We start from the raw sequence: 17,746 nt of genomic DNA on the forward strand, positions 1-17,746 counted from the left end.
TAGAATCTTGCTTGCATGTGAAATCAAGCATATGAGTTGTTAATGGTCTGTTCCAAAATCAGCACCTGGCCTAGTTTTCACAGTTAAAACTGAGCTTTTCCAGTAATTTCTTTCACAAATGAACTCAAGCTGATTCCCGCAAAGAGCATAAAGTGAAGTCCACGTGTGTAGTCACTATGTTTCTCATAAAAGGTGTTTTTAATGAATAGGTCATTGATTGTACAGAATTCTACCATCCTGTCTCCAGGTTCATTCCCATCACCAAGTCCATGCCTTCTGACTACTGATCATTCTTACTTATTCCAAACTTTTGCATTCCAATCACTTATTATTACCAAAGTAACCTGGTTTCATGTTTGATCCATTTCCAACTGCAAAAGTTGGTGGAAGACATCTATTTCCTCCTCTTTGGCCTTGGCTGTTAGTGCAGTTATTTGAATTATAGTAGTATTAGCAGACCTTCCTTGTATGCATGTGGATATTATTCTTTCACTCACAACATTGTATTTCAAAATGAATCTACATATGGTCTTTTTTTAACTATGAAATCATAACCACTTTTCCTCACCTTCTCATCTCCAGCATAGTAGATCATATATCTGTCCCAAATGCCTATGCCAACCCATTTCATTTTACCAATGCCTAGTATGTTAATATTTATGCATACCATTTCTTCCTTAACACTGTCCAATTTTCCTACATTCATACTTCTCACATTCCAAGCTCCAATCAGTAGTGTCTCTTTGCAGCTGTTCCTCCTCCTCTCTGATTCCCAGTGAGAAGATTCTGGTTCTGGTGCCATATCTGCTAGTCTACAGGGTAAAGAAGGAGGGAAAGAGACACTTGGAGATCCTGGGGAAAGCTAAGGTCAGTAGAATGCAGATGATGGTAGTGTGGCTGAGTTTACAGGGGATAAGGAAATAAATTAGCTCTAAGAATATGCATTTCACACAGGAGTGATTTAAAGAAATCAATATTATCAACTAGAAAAAAGGAAGTTATAGGGATGTCTATGAGCGGAATCTCAAATGTCTGTTAAGCTCATTTCCAGAGGAATGTAATTCTGTGTTCCACTTCCATGAAAAGTAAATAGAAACTTCATATCAACACGTTCCAGAATCTATACTTCTCTGATTGCAATACTGTACTACTCCTGTGGCTCAGTGGTAAGAAGTTTCACTGCTAACCAAAACACACGGAATTTGAATCCACCAGACGCTCTGGAGGGGAAAGATGGGCAATATCTTCAAATGCAATATATCCCCTCCAAAAGCCTGCGGGAGGGTCAGCTATGAGTAGATACCAACTCAACACTTTATAACAACACCAATAGCATATGCTGACTATGTAATTTAGAGAATAAAAAAATATCATTTGCTTAAAAGGATTGCTATGATAAATTAATGCAAAAAGAAAAACAATACATTTTTTAACAATCCTTTTTTTTTTAATTTTTTATTACTTTTTTTTTTAATGTGTGTACCGTCAAATCAGATCTGACTGGTACAGGAGGAGATTGTCCCTCCTTCTTCAGCAGAGCATCTGGTGGATTCGAACCTAACATCTCTGGGATTGCGGTGCAGTTTCTGCCACTAGGCCACCAGAGCTCGCCAACAATACAATTTTTAAAAGGCACCTAGTGACTTGCTTCTATCAAATACTTTGTAAATTGTAGCTATAATTATTACAATTATAGTATTTTTATGAGTACTATTATCTTTTTAAAGAATACCATCTTAAGCAGTTAGTTATGTTTAGCCATTTTTGCCTTGGAAAACACTATGAAAATTTGGTAAAATTGCTTCTTCCTAGAAAAATACACAGAAAACACATTCATGAACATACACTTGCAATTTTGCATAAAATTTTAAGAACTTAACAGAACCTTTTGAGAGGCGTCATTAAACTTAAGTTAGGAGACTAACCACAACATGATTAGGACAGTGGTTGGAATGCCATATGAGATATCGTTGGGTATTCCCTGAGTTAAATAAGATATTTGATGGAAATCTGATTATTGTATTTTAGTGTATGGGAAAACCACCAGGGAATATCTGTTCTTGTTCGTGGAGTTTGGAAAGCCTACGTATTTGAGTTTTTATTCGTTACAGATGGCATATCAAGAGTCAGAATGTAATCCCAGGACCAATTATGCATTTGTCTGTTTGGTAACCACACAATCATCATTACTGGTCTAAATGCCACATTCCACATTATATGGGATCTAAAACACCTTAAAAAGACCTATTTCATGGTGAATGTTCAATAAATAATATTTTGTTGGAAGAAAAGTGGTATACAACAACCTGAGTATCAAAGCAGAGTCAAACTATGACTCAGCAATGAAATTTATACTGATTAAAGCTCTAAGAAAGGGAGCATTTTGTTCCAGGAATGGCCAGACATTTGAACAGAGACTTGGTGCACATTCTATAAAAGAAAAGGAATTCAAAATTTGAATGCAATGTTCTGAATTATGTGTGTACATGATAGGGTGCTTGCCATAAACCTTTTTCTTCAAAGAACAGTCTACACAGAAGTCAAATTGCTTAAAATAAAAGGAGAGTTGTTCTTACTGCATTGGAGATGAAGAGTGTTCTCTCCCCACTTGCTTATCCTGAGGTGCCCACCAGAATCTTTGGCTTCTCAGAAAAAAAAGCTTTAAAACAATTACTACATTTAGTGATTTCTGAAGATACTGCTAGACTGGGATATGGAAGAACACTAACATAAGGTTACCTCAGATGACTTTATCTCTGACTCATAATTCCTAAACATTAAGTCATGGGTGTATGAAAAGCTTTAAAATCTCACCACATATCAATTAAAAAAAAAATACAAACCCTAGATTTAAACTAGGATTGACACGGTGACTATTCAACAGATTTGAGCATGACAGAGATCATGAAGGTGAAAGAGCATAGGGCAAGGTTCCGATCTGTTATTCTATTCATAGGGTTGCTATGAGTCGTCGTCAACTCAAAGACATCTAACAATAACAAGAGATTTAGAATGAGGCTGTATGTACCCTTTCCCTTTTTACCCCCAGCGTTTTTCCAATCTCCCTCTCGCATACCTCTTCATAGACTTGGGAGAGAGTTCCTTTTCTACCTCCTTCACAGGCATGCTGTAGGAGTCCACATTGTATTCACTGTCATCGTCATATTCATGGTCTAGCAGTGTTCTGGCCCATGTGCCCATGTCATAAGGCGGCAGCATTCCTCCAAACTCAGACGGCAGGATCTCAGGATGAATGAGTTGGTGTAGACTATTCAAGTTGTTACCATGCAAAAATATCTAGAAATACAAGAAGGGGGTGGAGGTAAATGAAAAGAGAATAAATACTATTAAGAAGCTGTGGGTCAGGGTCAGGGTCAAAAAAGAAAAAAAGAAGAAAGAAAGAAAAGAAGCTTTGGAGGCTGGAATAAAGATTTGAGCTAACTCAAGAGTTTTTCCATAACAGCTAAAATATTCACATGCTCATCCACTCTGTGATGCAGATAGATCTGATACAATTATTCTAGTATTTCATATAAGAAAACTGAGGCTTTAAAACGTTGTCTTTTTTAGATGCTTAGACAGTTACTGGGTTGTGGAACCAGAAATTTTATTTTTTTTTCTTTCTAATAAAAGGATCATCAGCAGAGTATGAAGTACATGTTGTTGATCTATACATTATACTAGTTAGTTAAGAACTGTGAGGCTTATTTATGTGCATAATAATTGCTGTTAAAATAGGTCCTTCTATTCCAGTTATTAAGCCAAAATTATTACCAGTAATGCTGTCTCTTTATCATCAATAAAAATAAGAATTCTGTAGCCACTAATTTAATATTTTGTAATTCTAAGCATGTGATATAAATAAAATAAATAGATTAGGAGCAGCAGCATCATAAAAGAAAAAGCAAAAGTTCATGTCCCAAAGGACTTATGTTCTGTGATCTCATCAGCATCTCCTCTGCAGATTCCTGTGCTTACTGTCCACAAGGAAATGGGAGCGTAGATTGAAAGTGTAAAACAATGCCTTCTAAACAATAATTTCACCGATTTACTCCCCCTGTTCACACATGGTAACCACTAGTAAACTCTTATCTCTAAATATTTACTTATTCTAGGTACTTTATATAGTGAAATAATAAAATATTTGCACTCCAGTGATTGGCATATTTCATTCAGAATAATGTTTATTTAATTCAGCCTAATACATGTGGTGGCATGCATTCAAACCTCTATTTATAGCAGAGCAATATTCCATTGCATGTAAATTATACATCTTTTATATCAGTGTGTTGATTGATAGGTACTTGGATTGTTTTAACATTTTGGCTATTGTGACTAGTGCTACTATGAACATTGGTATCTATGTGCCTATTTGTATTAATGCTTTCCAATCTCTTGGCAATATACCAGAGAATGGAGCTGCTGGGTCATATGGCAGCTTTACAAATAGAGACTTTTCTTTCTGCTTTTGTTTTGTGTTTTTTTTTTAAATGAAGAATCATTCAATCCAAATATTTAAAGGTTTTTTCTCCAAAATCCATAAATTGTTAATCCTTTCCTCTTCTTTCATCCCAGTTTCAAAACTACAAATCAGCTTTCTTTGATAAGACATTGCTGCCATTTCAAATAAATTTACATATTTATTAATAGAAAGATTACAGATTATGAGTCACTTAAAAACATTATACTTCAGTTTCAAGATTTTAGAATGGAAAGTCCAAGATGTAAAGAAACAAAGTGGATTAAATAGGCAACATTGTCTTTGCTTTTCATAATTTTTAACCTGCTCAAGTAAATGTATCTACTCCACCAAATAAAACTCTGAGAGAGATGAGAGTCATCAGTTGAAAAGTAGTTTAAACAATTTCTGGAAGAGTGAAAACAAAGCAGAGCAGTTTCCAGCTGGAGTTGGCAAAGAAAACGACTGCCTAGAATATGGATCGGAAAAGTAGCAGCCCACTCCACAGAAGTTTAAGATGCTCTACGGTTAGCATGGACAATTACCAGAGGGCTCAAGTGATCAGTGGGAATGAAAAGTGGACATGGTTCAAGGCCCACAAAGTTGACAAATGTACACTTGATACTTCTATCAATTTTACCTGGGGAAAGTTAATTTCTAGCACCTAAAATCCTTATTTAATTAGGCCTAAAACATATTTGACCAGATATGTTACTTCCTGTTAGAAAACCCACTTTCAAGTTATACAAGGATTATAGTAATAAATTCTTACAGAAGGGAATGTAATTCTAGTACACTGTACCCTCCCTCTTCTGTAACACTGCATTATTTCCTTCTCCAGTATAATTTTTAGCTTACAGATTTGTGTCCACATTCATGGATACAAAACACAAAACACAGAATAGCCAGATAATTCCCAACTGCCAACAACTGTTCTCATATACTTCACATTTGCTTCCAGTACAATGGAAAGAGAAACTCTATAGAAGCCAACTTCACTTAGGCACTGAAATCCATTCTCTCTCTCTACTCAGTTCCATTTCTTAAGCAATTATTCTCTTGTGTCTCTTTTATCATCTGTTTCCTCTCCGTGCTGTATCTCCCTCATCAGAGAACACACACACTGGCAGCACCCTCTACCCTATTCACACATAACAAACCTCTCTTGGATGTATGTTCATCTCCACCTATAAATCCATTGCCTTCCCTTTAGAGCAAACTACATTAAAAATGTTGTCTTCAGCTATTGTTCAAATATGTTTTTCCTTTTCTCTTAAATCTAATGAAGTAAATTTTGCCCTCACCTCAGCAAAACCAGACAAAAACCCATTTTTTGTCTAAATCATTCTTTTGCTAAACGCAGGATTCAATTCTCAATTGTCATTTTTCATGAAATCTCAGTGGCACCAGCTATAGTAAATGACTCTTCTCTTGAAGAAATTTTCTACTGACTTCCAAGATAGCAGAGGCTCTCAGTTCCCTCTGACATCATGAGATAGTTATGCTAGTCTTTCTTGCTGATTATTCTGTATCACTCCAACAACTTAAATTTGAGTAGCTAAAACATATGGATTAACTCCTTTCTTTAGCTGTACTCACTTTTTCAAAATTTCAGTCTTGTTCATTTAAATAATCTGCATGCACTAACAAATGTATAGCATGTATCTAGAACTCTGGAACTCTATATTGATATTTTTATACTCTATGTGACATTTCCCCTTTATTAGGACTCAAAGGATACCTCAAACTTAGTATGTCTAAAACTGAACTCATACTCTTCTCAATCTATTCTTTTCTTTCTTCATCTTCAGTTAAGTTTTATTATGTTCCCAGCTTCTCAGACCAAACACCCTGGAGACATCCTTAACTACTCTCATACTCTAACTTGCCAACCTAATGAATTTTTGGATAAAGCAGTAAGAATACACTAAATATGGCTAATTATTAAATTTGTGCTTTTATATTGTCCTATATTTGATCAATTTTTTTGTAGTGGTATCCTCTATTAAAACCTTAGATTGTTTTTTTCCCCCTCCCTTATTAGTTTTTCCCTTTTGCACCATGTCATGGAGAACTATTTCTCTTGGGCTCCTCTGCCTTATAATACCTCTATTTATAAGTATCATCCTGAAAGAAAGGAGCTCTGGTGGCCATGTAGTAAGGAGATACACTGCCATCCCAAAGGTACATTGGTTCAAATCCACCAGTTGCTCCATGAGAGGAAGATGGGAACTCACCTCACTTGCCATTTATTACCTCTAAAAACCAACTGGAGGGTCAGCTATGGATCACTTCCAACTGGATGGTACAACGCAACAACAATAACATTCTAAATTATTCCTGCCTTTTGATACAAGGAAATCTAGAGTGGAAAAGAATGAAAGTAATTTTTTTAGAAGTTACAAGGGGTAGAAGATAGAGTCTGCTATATTGAGACAGATATGAAAACCTGTACTAGTTAATAGAGGCACTTGTTTCCTAGTAAGCCCCTGGGGATGGCAAGAGCAGAGTTGAAGAAGCCAGTTGAGAGAGTAGAAGTTTAATTTTGAGTTCTAGCTTTAGAAGATAATTTATCTTTTTTCTTTGTTTGAAAGCAGGAGACCTTAGTTTAAAAATTATTATTAGTATTTAATATAAGGTTACCAGAAAGCCATCACTGGTGAGAGAGACTCAAAGTTAGGTTGAATTTAATTAATCAAAATTAAGAAATAGATTTTTTTTTGTACATATGAATTTATGGATAAAATTTACAACTGCTCCTAAGATTTTTTCTTTTACCATTTTCTTTCCCTTTGGATGTAGATTGCTCACATCTGAAGCCCCCTACGTTTGAGTCATATTCTGGTGCTGGGTCACTTAGAACAGTAAAGAAATACAAACAAAAAGAATGGAAATATAGTTGTTTTACATTATGGAAAAACTAAATAAAACTTTGAAAATATTTTATCACATTTCCATGTAAAGATTTCCAAATCATAGAGTTTTAACTAAAATGGTGACATCTTTAGATCTCTTTCTTCTAGAATAACACTAGGAATACATGCTTTTAGGCATTGTCAAAGGGAGCTCTAGTGGTCCAGTTATAAGAAATTGTGCTGCAATCCCAAAGGCACATGACTCAAATCCAACAGCTGCTCCACAGGAGATGGATGGACAGTTTTCTCCCGTGCTATTTACTGTTTCTGAAAACTTCCTGGAGGATCAGCTATGGACTGGTTCTGACTTGACGGCATACGACAACAACAAACATTGTCAAAATAATCAAATCTAATTAAAAACCACCAAATCCAGTGTACTCTTTGTTTTATAGTTGTAATCCTTGCAATTGTTATTTCAACAAAGCACTTGGAAAAAAGAGGTAAGTCTGACTCAAATTGACACCAGATGTATCACAGTATAATATATAAGCATAACAGAGTATGACTGGTTTAAAATAATGGTTTTTCAAGTTCCGATTTTTCAACAAGTGAATTGGCAGACCTCTCTCCCAAGTGGCCCATAAATCCATTGCTCTTGAGGCCTTTCTATAGTAACCTACCTATACTTGGACCAAGAGGCAGTTGTCAGAACAGAGCAGGGTAACACTGCATGGTTTAAAATTGGGAAGGGTATACGCCAGGGATGTGTCCTATCTCCATACCTTTTCAACCTTTATGCAGAGCAGATTATCTGAGAGGCTGGGCTCTATGAGGAGAATTGTGGCGTCGGGATTGGTGGAAGATCTATTAACAATCTGCGTTATGCAGATGACACAACCCTGCTTGCTCAAACTGAGGACGACCTCATGCACTTGCTGCAGAGGGTCAAGGACTACAGCCTTCAGTATGGACTGAGGCTCAATGTCAAGAAGACAAAGATTCTCACCACTGGACCAATTGGTAGCATCAGGATGGATGGCAAAGAGATTGAGATTGTCCACAGCTTCAGTTTGCTCGGCTCCACAGTCAACACTCTTGGCACCAGCAGTCAGGAAATCAAAAAACGTATTGCGATGGGAAAGTGCTGTTAGGGACCTCTCTAAAGTACGCAAGAACAACGGTGTCTCTCTGGAGACTAAGGTGCACCTGATAACAGGCCATGGTCTTTGCAATCACTTGTTATGCATCAGAGAGCTGGACAATGACTAGAGAGGACAGAAGGAGAATTGATGCCTTTGAGCTGAAGTGCTGGAGAAGAGTATTGAATGTACTATGGACTGCCAAGAAAACAAACAGATTTATCCTGGAGAGGGTTAAAGCAAGGATTCTGGGGCTTTGTCTGACATATTTTGGGCATTTTGCAAGGAGGGACAGATCCTTGGAGAGGGACATCATGCTTGAAAGGCTGGAGGGTCGGCGCAAGAGGGTAAGATCCTCTACGAGATGGATTGATTCAGTGACTGGGGTAATCGGGATGGGTGTGTCAGAGGCAGTGTGATTGGCACAGGATAGAGCAGGGTTTAGGGCTGTTGTACATAGTGTTGCTATGAGTTACAAAAGACTCGACGGCACATAACAACAACAACAACAACCATCAGGTTTTGAAGGTTCCACGAAGAAGCTGGCAGATTTGAGCAGCTGCCCCTTCAGTTACTGGCCTGATACTTTACAGACCTGTAGGTAGACTCTAACCTCTAACCTTCTGTTATAATTTGAATGTACCAGTAAGCTTGCACCACTCAAGAAGTGTTAACATAATCACTTTGTGTTATTAATATACCAAAAGCCTCCAAGGCCTTCCATCAATCTTTGGAATTTCAGATCCTTGCAATGACATACATGCCTTCTAGGATCTAACCCACCACACTTTCTCCCTCTCCTGTCTCCTGTCAACTTTCCCCATAGTTCACTGTACTACAGCTACACTGGCTTCCTTGATGTTGGTTAAAGCCAGCAGGCATGCATATGTGTAAGGATCTGTGCCTTCCCCATTCTACCAAGAACTGCATTATATGCATATATCCAATCCTGCTATCTATGATTCTGAGCAAATCTCCTAACCTTCTGTGTTCACTTTGCTATCTACAAAATGAGAAAAATAACAATTCATACCCCAAAGCACTTTGGTGAGGAAATGAGTTAACATATGTAAAATGCTTAAAACAGCATGAATACTAGAGTGAATAGTACATAAGCACTTGCTAGTATAATTTGTACTAAAAGCCCCAGCAGGTGTTTTGGATCACCTGCTCAATTCTTCATAAAACAAAGTTTGAAGGTACTATTTGTGAGGCACTCCAATGAATTTTCTGAATTTGAAAATATGAATTTATTTTATTCACAGTATTAGAAGTAATTCTTAACATAAACTGATTACTTACACAAGCCTTCCTTCAAGACCACTGGAAGGTCTCCAACACATTCATATAAAATAACATTTTTGCTCACTGATGTTTAATATGGACTCATAATTAAATCTACTTTCTCATCGCAATTAGGTTCCTACAACATTGAAGTACATGAAGTGTGCCCTCTGCCTCTGAGAAACAAGAGAAATTATCTTCCAAATAGATTTAGAAGTATGTTTTACTGTGGAATTAATCATTCTAAAACTGGAAACAGCACGGAGTATTAAAAATAGCTTCACATTTAAAGTAAATCTGGAAGATTGGGGCTTATGTATCAGCTCTACAACTGTACAGCTGTGTATGTCAGTAAGCAAGCTACTTACCCATTTTAACACTAGCTTTCCACAACTCTGAAATAGGAGCTAATTTTTACTACATTTATCTACCAGACCTTTTTTGAGGATTAAATGAGATAATATAGATTAAAGTGCATTGTTGAAACCCTTATCATTAATAATAATGAAAAATATGTTCAGTACTTACGAAGTGTCATTCAATTAGAAAATTATCTAATCCTTAGGAAATTGGAGTGGTGGGTTTTTTTCCATATTCAATGTTCTTCTTCAGTGTTGAGCCCTGTCCTTTCTATACATTGATATTCTTTCCTCAAGTGTGATTAATCACGGCAGCAATTATCAATAATATCAACTATCACAAAACTCACCATATTTAGTATAACGTATTTTGAAATGAGTAATACTCATTTAAGGAGATGTGTTGTTATATGTATAACTTACCAGGCTGGTATCCACGTGATTGATAGTGCAAATCCATCAGTGAGAGAAAGATGGGCCTCTTCTCCAATAAAGATTTAAAGGTCAGCAGCTTGCTTTGAATTAGAAATAACTCTAAGGCCGTGGATTTTTTGTATGTGTGTGTTCTGTTTGGTTTTACATTTTAACCATTTATAAGCATAGGGAAACTGGGTTTTTTTCCCTAGAAAGTGTACCAATAACAATATAGTAAAAATGCATAAAGGATTTTTTCTTTATAATTTAATGCTTTTTCTCATATAATGGGCATGCTAAAGCATTTTCCCCTTTTGTAAGAAAGGTGAGTAAGTGTGTATGTACATGTTTCTATCACAGACACACTACTGAAAATTAATCACAAAACTTTTAAAATACCTTTGATACCTCATATGTATATACAATATTCTAGGCCATTTCACTATCACCAATATTATACAGACATTTATCATTCATGATCCAGTGGATATAGGGGAAAGGAGAGTAAGAAAAGCCACAAACAAATACCCTTTTTCGAGTCTTCTCTTTCAGGAAAGGCCTGATCACGGTGTAGAGGGCATGGATGTACCACGGCTGGTTGACAAAATGAATTCCTCCAAATCGTGCTGGGAAACTATCCTAGAGAAAGAGAAAGAAAAGCGAGATCAAATGTCTTTTAAAACATTGAGAAGATTAAGGAAAGGCCTTAAGATATATACAGTGTTTGTTGTCGTGGTTTTTTTGGGGGGGTTGTCGTTTGTTGGTTTGTTTTTTTTTTTATTCTGTTCTACTCACTGAGATGAGATTATGTATATACTTACAAAGAAGGAGAAAAAATCTTTCTGAATCAAACACTGTACCTTCTGCACCATAACTGTATAATATGCAATAATAGCAAATTCTTCTCAAGAAAAAGTTGTTGACTTCAGCATTTTCTGCTTTGAAAATTTCAGCGATTTCCCAGATGCCTTATTTTCAGACTGCAAACTGTTAACAGTCAGTCATTGCTGGCCAAGAAGCATACGTCAAAGCCAATCAATACTTTTCAAATAATTAATATACAAGGGTAATTATGTTATTTCCATTATTTATATTCAATATATTTGAATTTAAATGTGTGGTGACATTTCAATTTAGTTATCTGTCACGAGAGTACTGTCCAACAGCAAAATGGACTTGATTCTAGAAAATCAATTTACTAATATTATTATACGCATCCTCCTTTCCTTATTTCACCTACCAAAATAGAAAGAGAAATATGCTTAAGAAAATGAAAACTGAGGGTTGTAAGGTAAGAAGTGTAAGGATATATTTCTTGAGATTAAATAATAGTGAAAATTCTTGAAATTTACAGGATGAAATTCGAACATCATAAAGTAAAAACACCTCAAATTTGCATAAGGTTTGATTGAAAAATGAGCCAGAAAGATCTTTTCTTATAATCCAAGAATAAATAGGTGCATCCCGACCCCTTCCTATAATATAAAATTAATAATTAAGCTCTTGCATTGCAATACTTTACACTGTATTTAAGCACACTATTGATTTCACATAAATGAGCTGGATTTTTTGCTAATTTTTCAAAATTCCACACTGAACTGACCCTCAAGGACTTCTTTGGGGCGGGGGAAGCCAAAAATCAAAACCAACAAAAGTGTATCTCAAATGGCTGCAAAAATTAACTGATATTATGCCAGATTCTATTTAGGATATGAAAAAGAGTAAAAGAAAATGAACTGAAATAACTGTATGTGTATGAGGGCGGGTATTTACATTTTTTTTCCTTGTGTGCTTTTCTAGTCCAAATCAAACCTAGTATAATTCCATTATGATATTTTTTAAAAAACCAACAAACCAACACTTTTGTGAGCATAGTAGTGATTTTATACATTGATTTTCAGGGCTCATCAGCATTTTTTCCAAAACAATATATATGTCTGAGTATATTTCAACATTTTAAAAAAATACAATATTGAAAAGAAATGATGACAGTGGGCATCCTTGTCTGGCCCGTTTGCAAGAAAAATTCAATATTGTTAAAAAAAAATAAGTGAGCTAGTATAGCTAAAAGTATCATGTTTCTCTTTTTTATACCAGTGCCTTAATTTATAAACATTCAGATTCTCATTCTTTAAGAGATTGTTAAAATCATAGTAAAGAATCATGAAATGTAGACATAGTAGGCTCTAAAATGATAAAATATTTGTTATTGCTGTTATTATTAGTTGCCATGGAGTCAATTCCAGTTGGTGAAACATTTATACAAACAAAATAAATAACATCTATGTAAGCATTATGACAGTGGAAAACATCTCTGAGCATTCCATTTATCTTTTTTTTTTAATACTGGTTTAGTTACAAAGTTCAAATACATTGTTTTTCTCCCTGTTTCTTTCCCATTTCCTTCATCCCACTCCCAGCCATCAGATTGTATGACCCTATGATCAACTCCTCTCCCAACCTATCTTCATTCTTCTGCTCCCACCCCCCAACTTTGGATTCTTATACTCATTTTAAAATAATGATTTTATACAGTATTTGTCCTTATGGGACTGAGTTAGTTCACTCAGTATAATGCTCTCCATTCCCTCTCAAGTAGTAAATTAAAAAAACATTGTTCCTGCATGCTGTATAGTATTCCATTGTGTGAATGTACCATAATTTCTCAATCCATTCGATAGTTCTATTTATCTTAAGAAGTAGAATACGGTGTGTAACTTGGGCATTTACTTTATTAATCTTCTTTTCCATTCATGACTCTTGTACATGTTCAAATATATTTGTAGGCCATTTATCTAAAAATGGAAATGCTTAATAATAGAGGGTAAGTATATTCCGTTTTAGGAAAGTGTTTAGAGCAATTATATCAATTTCCACTTCCCTAGTTCCCATTTCTTACTTAAGTTGAGGAAGAACAAATTCAATCCTCGAGTTTCAATACTTAAGGATACTTTGAGCAGAATATTAAATGGTCCAGGAAGCATTAAAAAAAGATGAAAAGAGTATACAGAGTCATTGTACCAAAGGAATTGGTGACACAGAAGAATTTCATGTGCATGAGAAAGAGCCTGTGGTGATGAAGGGAAAAAAGTTCAAGCTGCTCTGAAGGTATTTATCTTATCCTGGACCTCTATCTTGAATGAGACATCTAATTCTTAAGGAGTTCATTGCATCCAGGAGTGAGACATGTTTTTAAAGAACTATACAATGATTATCAGAAGTATCACAAAGCTAAATATGAGGGAGAAAAAAGATACACTGTCTGATGCAGCTTTTCAGAGTACTGTCCTTAATATATTTTGTAATGTTGAAACAAGTGAGACATCCTACAGGGATTATAGAACGCATTCTACAGTCACTTTAAAAATTGAAGGTTTTTAATGTCTTTTTATAAAGTAAATACCACAATAAAGTCAAGAAAAATTGAAAAACAAAAAACCAAACCAAAACCTCACAAAAATTTGGCAAAAGACAAGGCCCCAGGAATTGATGGCATCCGATTGGAATACTTCAACAAACAGACACTGCCCTGGATGTGCTCACCAAGTTGTGCCAAGAAATCTGGAGGATAACCACCTGGCCTATTGACTGGAAGAGATCTATATTTGCTCCTATTCCAAAGAAAGGTGATCTGACAGAGTGTGGAAATTATCAAACCGTATTATTGATATCAAATGCAAACAAGGTTCTGTTCAAGATTATCTAAAAATGACTGCAACAGCACAATGGAGAACTGCCTGAAGTGTAGGCTGGATTTAGAAGAGGCTGTGACACTACAGATTTTATAGCTAATGTCTGATGGATGGATCTTGGCTGAAAGCAGAGAGTATCAGAGTAATGTCTATCTATTCCATTGACTATACAAAGGCTGTGTGGATCACAACAAACTGACTGACTCTGAGAAGAAAGGGAATCCCTGAACATGTAATTGTGCTCATGTGAAATCTACACCTAGACAAGCAATCTGTTGTGTGAAAAGAGGAAGGTTTAAAGTTAGGAAGGCAGTGCATCAAGGTTATATTCTCTCTGTATCTATTCAATCTCATGCTGAGCAAATTATTCGAGAAACTGGATTCTGTCAAGAGGAATGTGATATCAGAGGGAGACTCATCAATAACCTGAAGTATGCAAATGACACAATCTTGCTTGCTGAAAGTGAAGAGGACTTGAAGCACTTTTTGCAGAGGATCAGAGTCTTCACTATGAATTGCATCTCAACATCAAGAAGCCATAGTTTCTCACTACTGGACTGATAGGCAACATTATGATAGAGAAAAGATTGAAACTGTTAACAACTTCACCTTACTTGAATCCACAATTAGCAACCTTGGTATCAGGAGTCAGGAAATCAAGAGATGCACCACACTGGGAAAATCCACAGTTAGGGACTTTTCCAAATTATTGAGGAGTAATGATGTCCATTTGAGGGCCAAGATTTGTCTTATTTAAGCCATGATCTTTCTGATCTCTTGCTATGCATCTGAAAGCTAGACAATGAATAAGGATGACAGAAGAAGAATTGATGCCTATAAACTGTGGTGTTGGAAATGAGTGCTGAACATCCCACGGACAGCCATAAAAACAAGCAAATATGTTTTGGAAAGGGTGCAGCCCGAGTGCTGTTTAGAGGCAAAATTGATGAGGCTTTGCCTCACATACTTAAGGCATGTTGCTAGTAAGGGCTATTCCTTGGAGACAATATGATGCTGGGAAAGAAAGAGAGTTGGGGAAGGAGAGGAAGACCCTCAAACAGGTAGACTGACATGCTGACTGCTGCAATGAGCTTCAAGGTGCCAGGAGATATGAGTGATGATGACACAGAATAAGACAGGGTTCAGATCTGATGGTTGATAGTGTTGTTATGTGTCATACTAAGCTTGAGGCACCTAACAAAATTTACTACTGGGATCTGGGGCTGCAGAGAGATTTCCTTGAAGGTTTCTTGACCATTAAAATACAGGCTATCTGATCCAGAACACCATTTTCTTCTCTTCACTTTAAACAAACGTAATCTCTAACTTTAAGTTCTTAGAGTTAACACAGCCATGTAGACTTCATTTACTATCCTGTTGTCCATTGTTGTTGTTGTTGTTGTTATGTGCCATCAAGTCACTTGCGACTCATAGCAACCCTATGTACAAGAGCCCTAAACGCTGTTCTATCCTGTGCCAACCTCACCGTCTCAAACGCACTCATTCCCACCACTCCACTCACAGAATCGATCCATCTCATCAAGGGTCTTCCTCTCCTGTGCTGTCCCTCCACTCTCCCAAACATGATGTCCTTCTCCAAGGACCAGTCCCTCCTTGCAACATACCCAAAGTATGTCAGACGAAGCTTCAGAATCCTTGACTCCAATGAGCAGTCAGGCTTCACCCTCTCTAGGACAAAAAGACTGCTTTATACGTATAGCTACAAGAAGGAGGGAACATGAAGGTGGGAGCTTTTTTTGTGTTCTTGAGAGTACAGCTATGCATTGTTATCCAAAATGTCCATGCTTCATGGCAGGAAGACCTTGAAGATCACAGCCTGAAGGACAATCCCTCGTATGCTTTTAAGATGCACTTCTCAATGAGAATGTGATTTCAATAACAAAAAAGATTGAAGAGCAGCTATCAGACCTGCTAAGCTTAATTCCTTAGCTCAGAGACTAACTGTGACAATCATATGGAGACAGTGTATTTTATTTCTGGAAAATTATGGATATATACACACATGAAAAAATGCCATGGACATTACTGGACTCAGCTTTGATGCACAGTGACTTGATTAATACAATGAAAGAAGAGTAAAAGAACAGAAAAACCCTAAACATTAACTTTGCAATCAACTAGATTGAGGGTTAAATCCTGACTTAATGCAATCTCTATCCTCTCAGCACTGAAAGTCTAAAACGTGGATATAATCCTGATGTCTTTCCTTTGATCACTGTGATCCCCCTAATTGTCAATCACTCCCTAACTCTTTTCATATTTAACCCCTGCCTCCATAAGGCTTCATGGCCTCTCTTCACAGGGTGCTCATGGGAACATAATACCACAACTTCTAATCTCAAACACACAGCTTCAGCTCTCCTGCTTTCTAGCATGTAAATTCCCAGAATTCTCTTTATTACTGAAATCACAATGATGTTCCTAGATGATTTGTTCTCTCCCATATGCCTTGCATATCCTCTTCTCCCTCTTTGTAGCAGAGGTTCTTACAAATTGTTTAAGGCTTAATTCAGGCAACATCATCTCCAAAAATATTTTCCGGGTTCATTTACTTACTTCTCATACCTCGGCTCTCCCACAAGGGTTTATCTTTGCCACCTGCTATACAAAATTATGATAATCACTGCATTTTTCTTAATATTACTGTCGTATTATCTACTTGCCTGCCTCCACTAAACCATGAATTCTTGGTTAGCAAGGTTTTGTCATGTTGTGTTGTGCTGTTACGCTCCATGGCATCAACTACAGCTCACAATGACCTATGAACAACAGATATGAACATTGCCTTATCCAGTGTCATCTTCATGATCTAAAATATGCCAGACTCCATTGTTAAGGTCATTTTGGTTTTCAATCTCTTTGAAGCTAATCCTTTCTTTTGATGACCCTCTACCTTTCTCCGTATAATGTCATTTTCCAAGGCCTGATCCTTTTGACAACATGCCCAAAATAAATGATAAAGTTTTACCATCCTTGTCTCCTGGCTGTACTTCCTCCAAGACAGATCAGTTTCTTTTTTTTTTTTTACAGTTCATGATATACCCAATACTATTCTCCAATACCACAGTTCAAATGCATTGGTTCTTCTGTCATCCCTATTCCCTGTCCAACTTTGAGATGGATGGGAAGATACTGAAAATACCATGACTTAGAGCAGATTCATGTTAATATTTAAAATGACATTCTAGCTCTTTAGCACTTTGAAGACGTCATTGACTGCAGATTTTCTCAGTCCAACATGTCTTTTGATTTTTTTTGACTCGTGTTTCCATAGGTGTTGATTGTTGGCCCAAATAAAATTAAATAATTGATAACTTCCGTCTTATCAGTCTATCATAATGTTGCATGTTGGTGAACAAAGAACTATGTTCTATATAATCTACCTAGTTTTTGGGACATCATCCATTGCATTCTTTTTTTTTCTTTTAATTTTTTTATTATTAATTTTAATGAACATTTACAGGGATTTTGGATTTCCATTCATTCACTGTTGCACTTTTCTCCCTGCCCACTCCCCCCC

At 36.4% G+C, this 17,746-nt stretch overlaps 1 protein-coding gene across 1 annotated transcript in view; it reads right to left on the minus strand.

The window, feature by feature from the left end:
* The window catches only part of CLVS2 (clavesin 2), a 123,790-nt gene that overhangs the window by 12,563 nt on the left and 93,481 nt on the right, over nt 1–17,746 (minus strand). Inside the window, exons 3-4 of the mRNA XM_006878983.1 lie at nt 11,042–11,152; nt 3,077–3,297 (exon numbers count right to left, since the gene is read on the minus strand). Coding sequence (XP_006879045.1) covers nt 3,077–3,297; nt 11,042–11,152 — 332 coding nt within the window. The remainder of the gene's footprint in view (nt 1–3,076; nt 3,298–11,041; nt 11,153–17,746) is intronic.

This window comes from Elephantulus edwardii, unplaced genomic scaffold, assembly GCF_000299155.1.
Source record: "Elephantulus edwardii isolate Elephantulus edwardi_28Jun2011 unplaced genomic scaffold, EleEdw1.0 scaffold00002, whole genome shotgun sequence".
Lineage (NCBI taxonomy): Eukaryota > Metazoa > Chordata > Mammalia > Macroscelidea > Macroscelididae > Elephantulus > Elephantulus edwardii.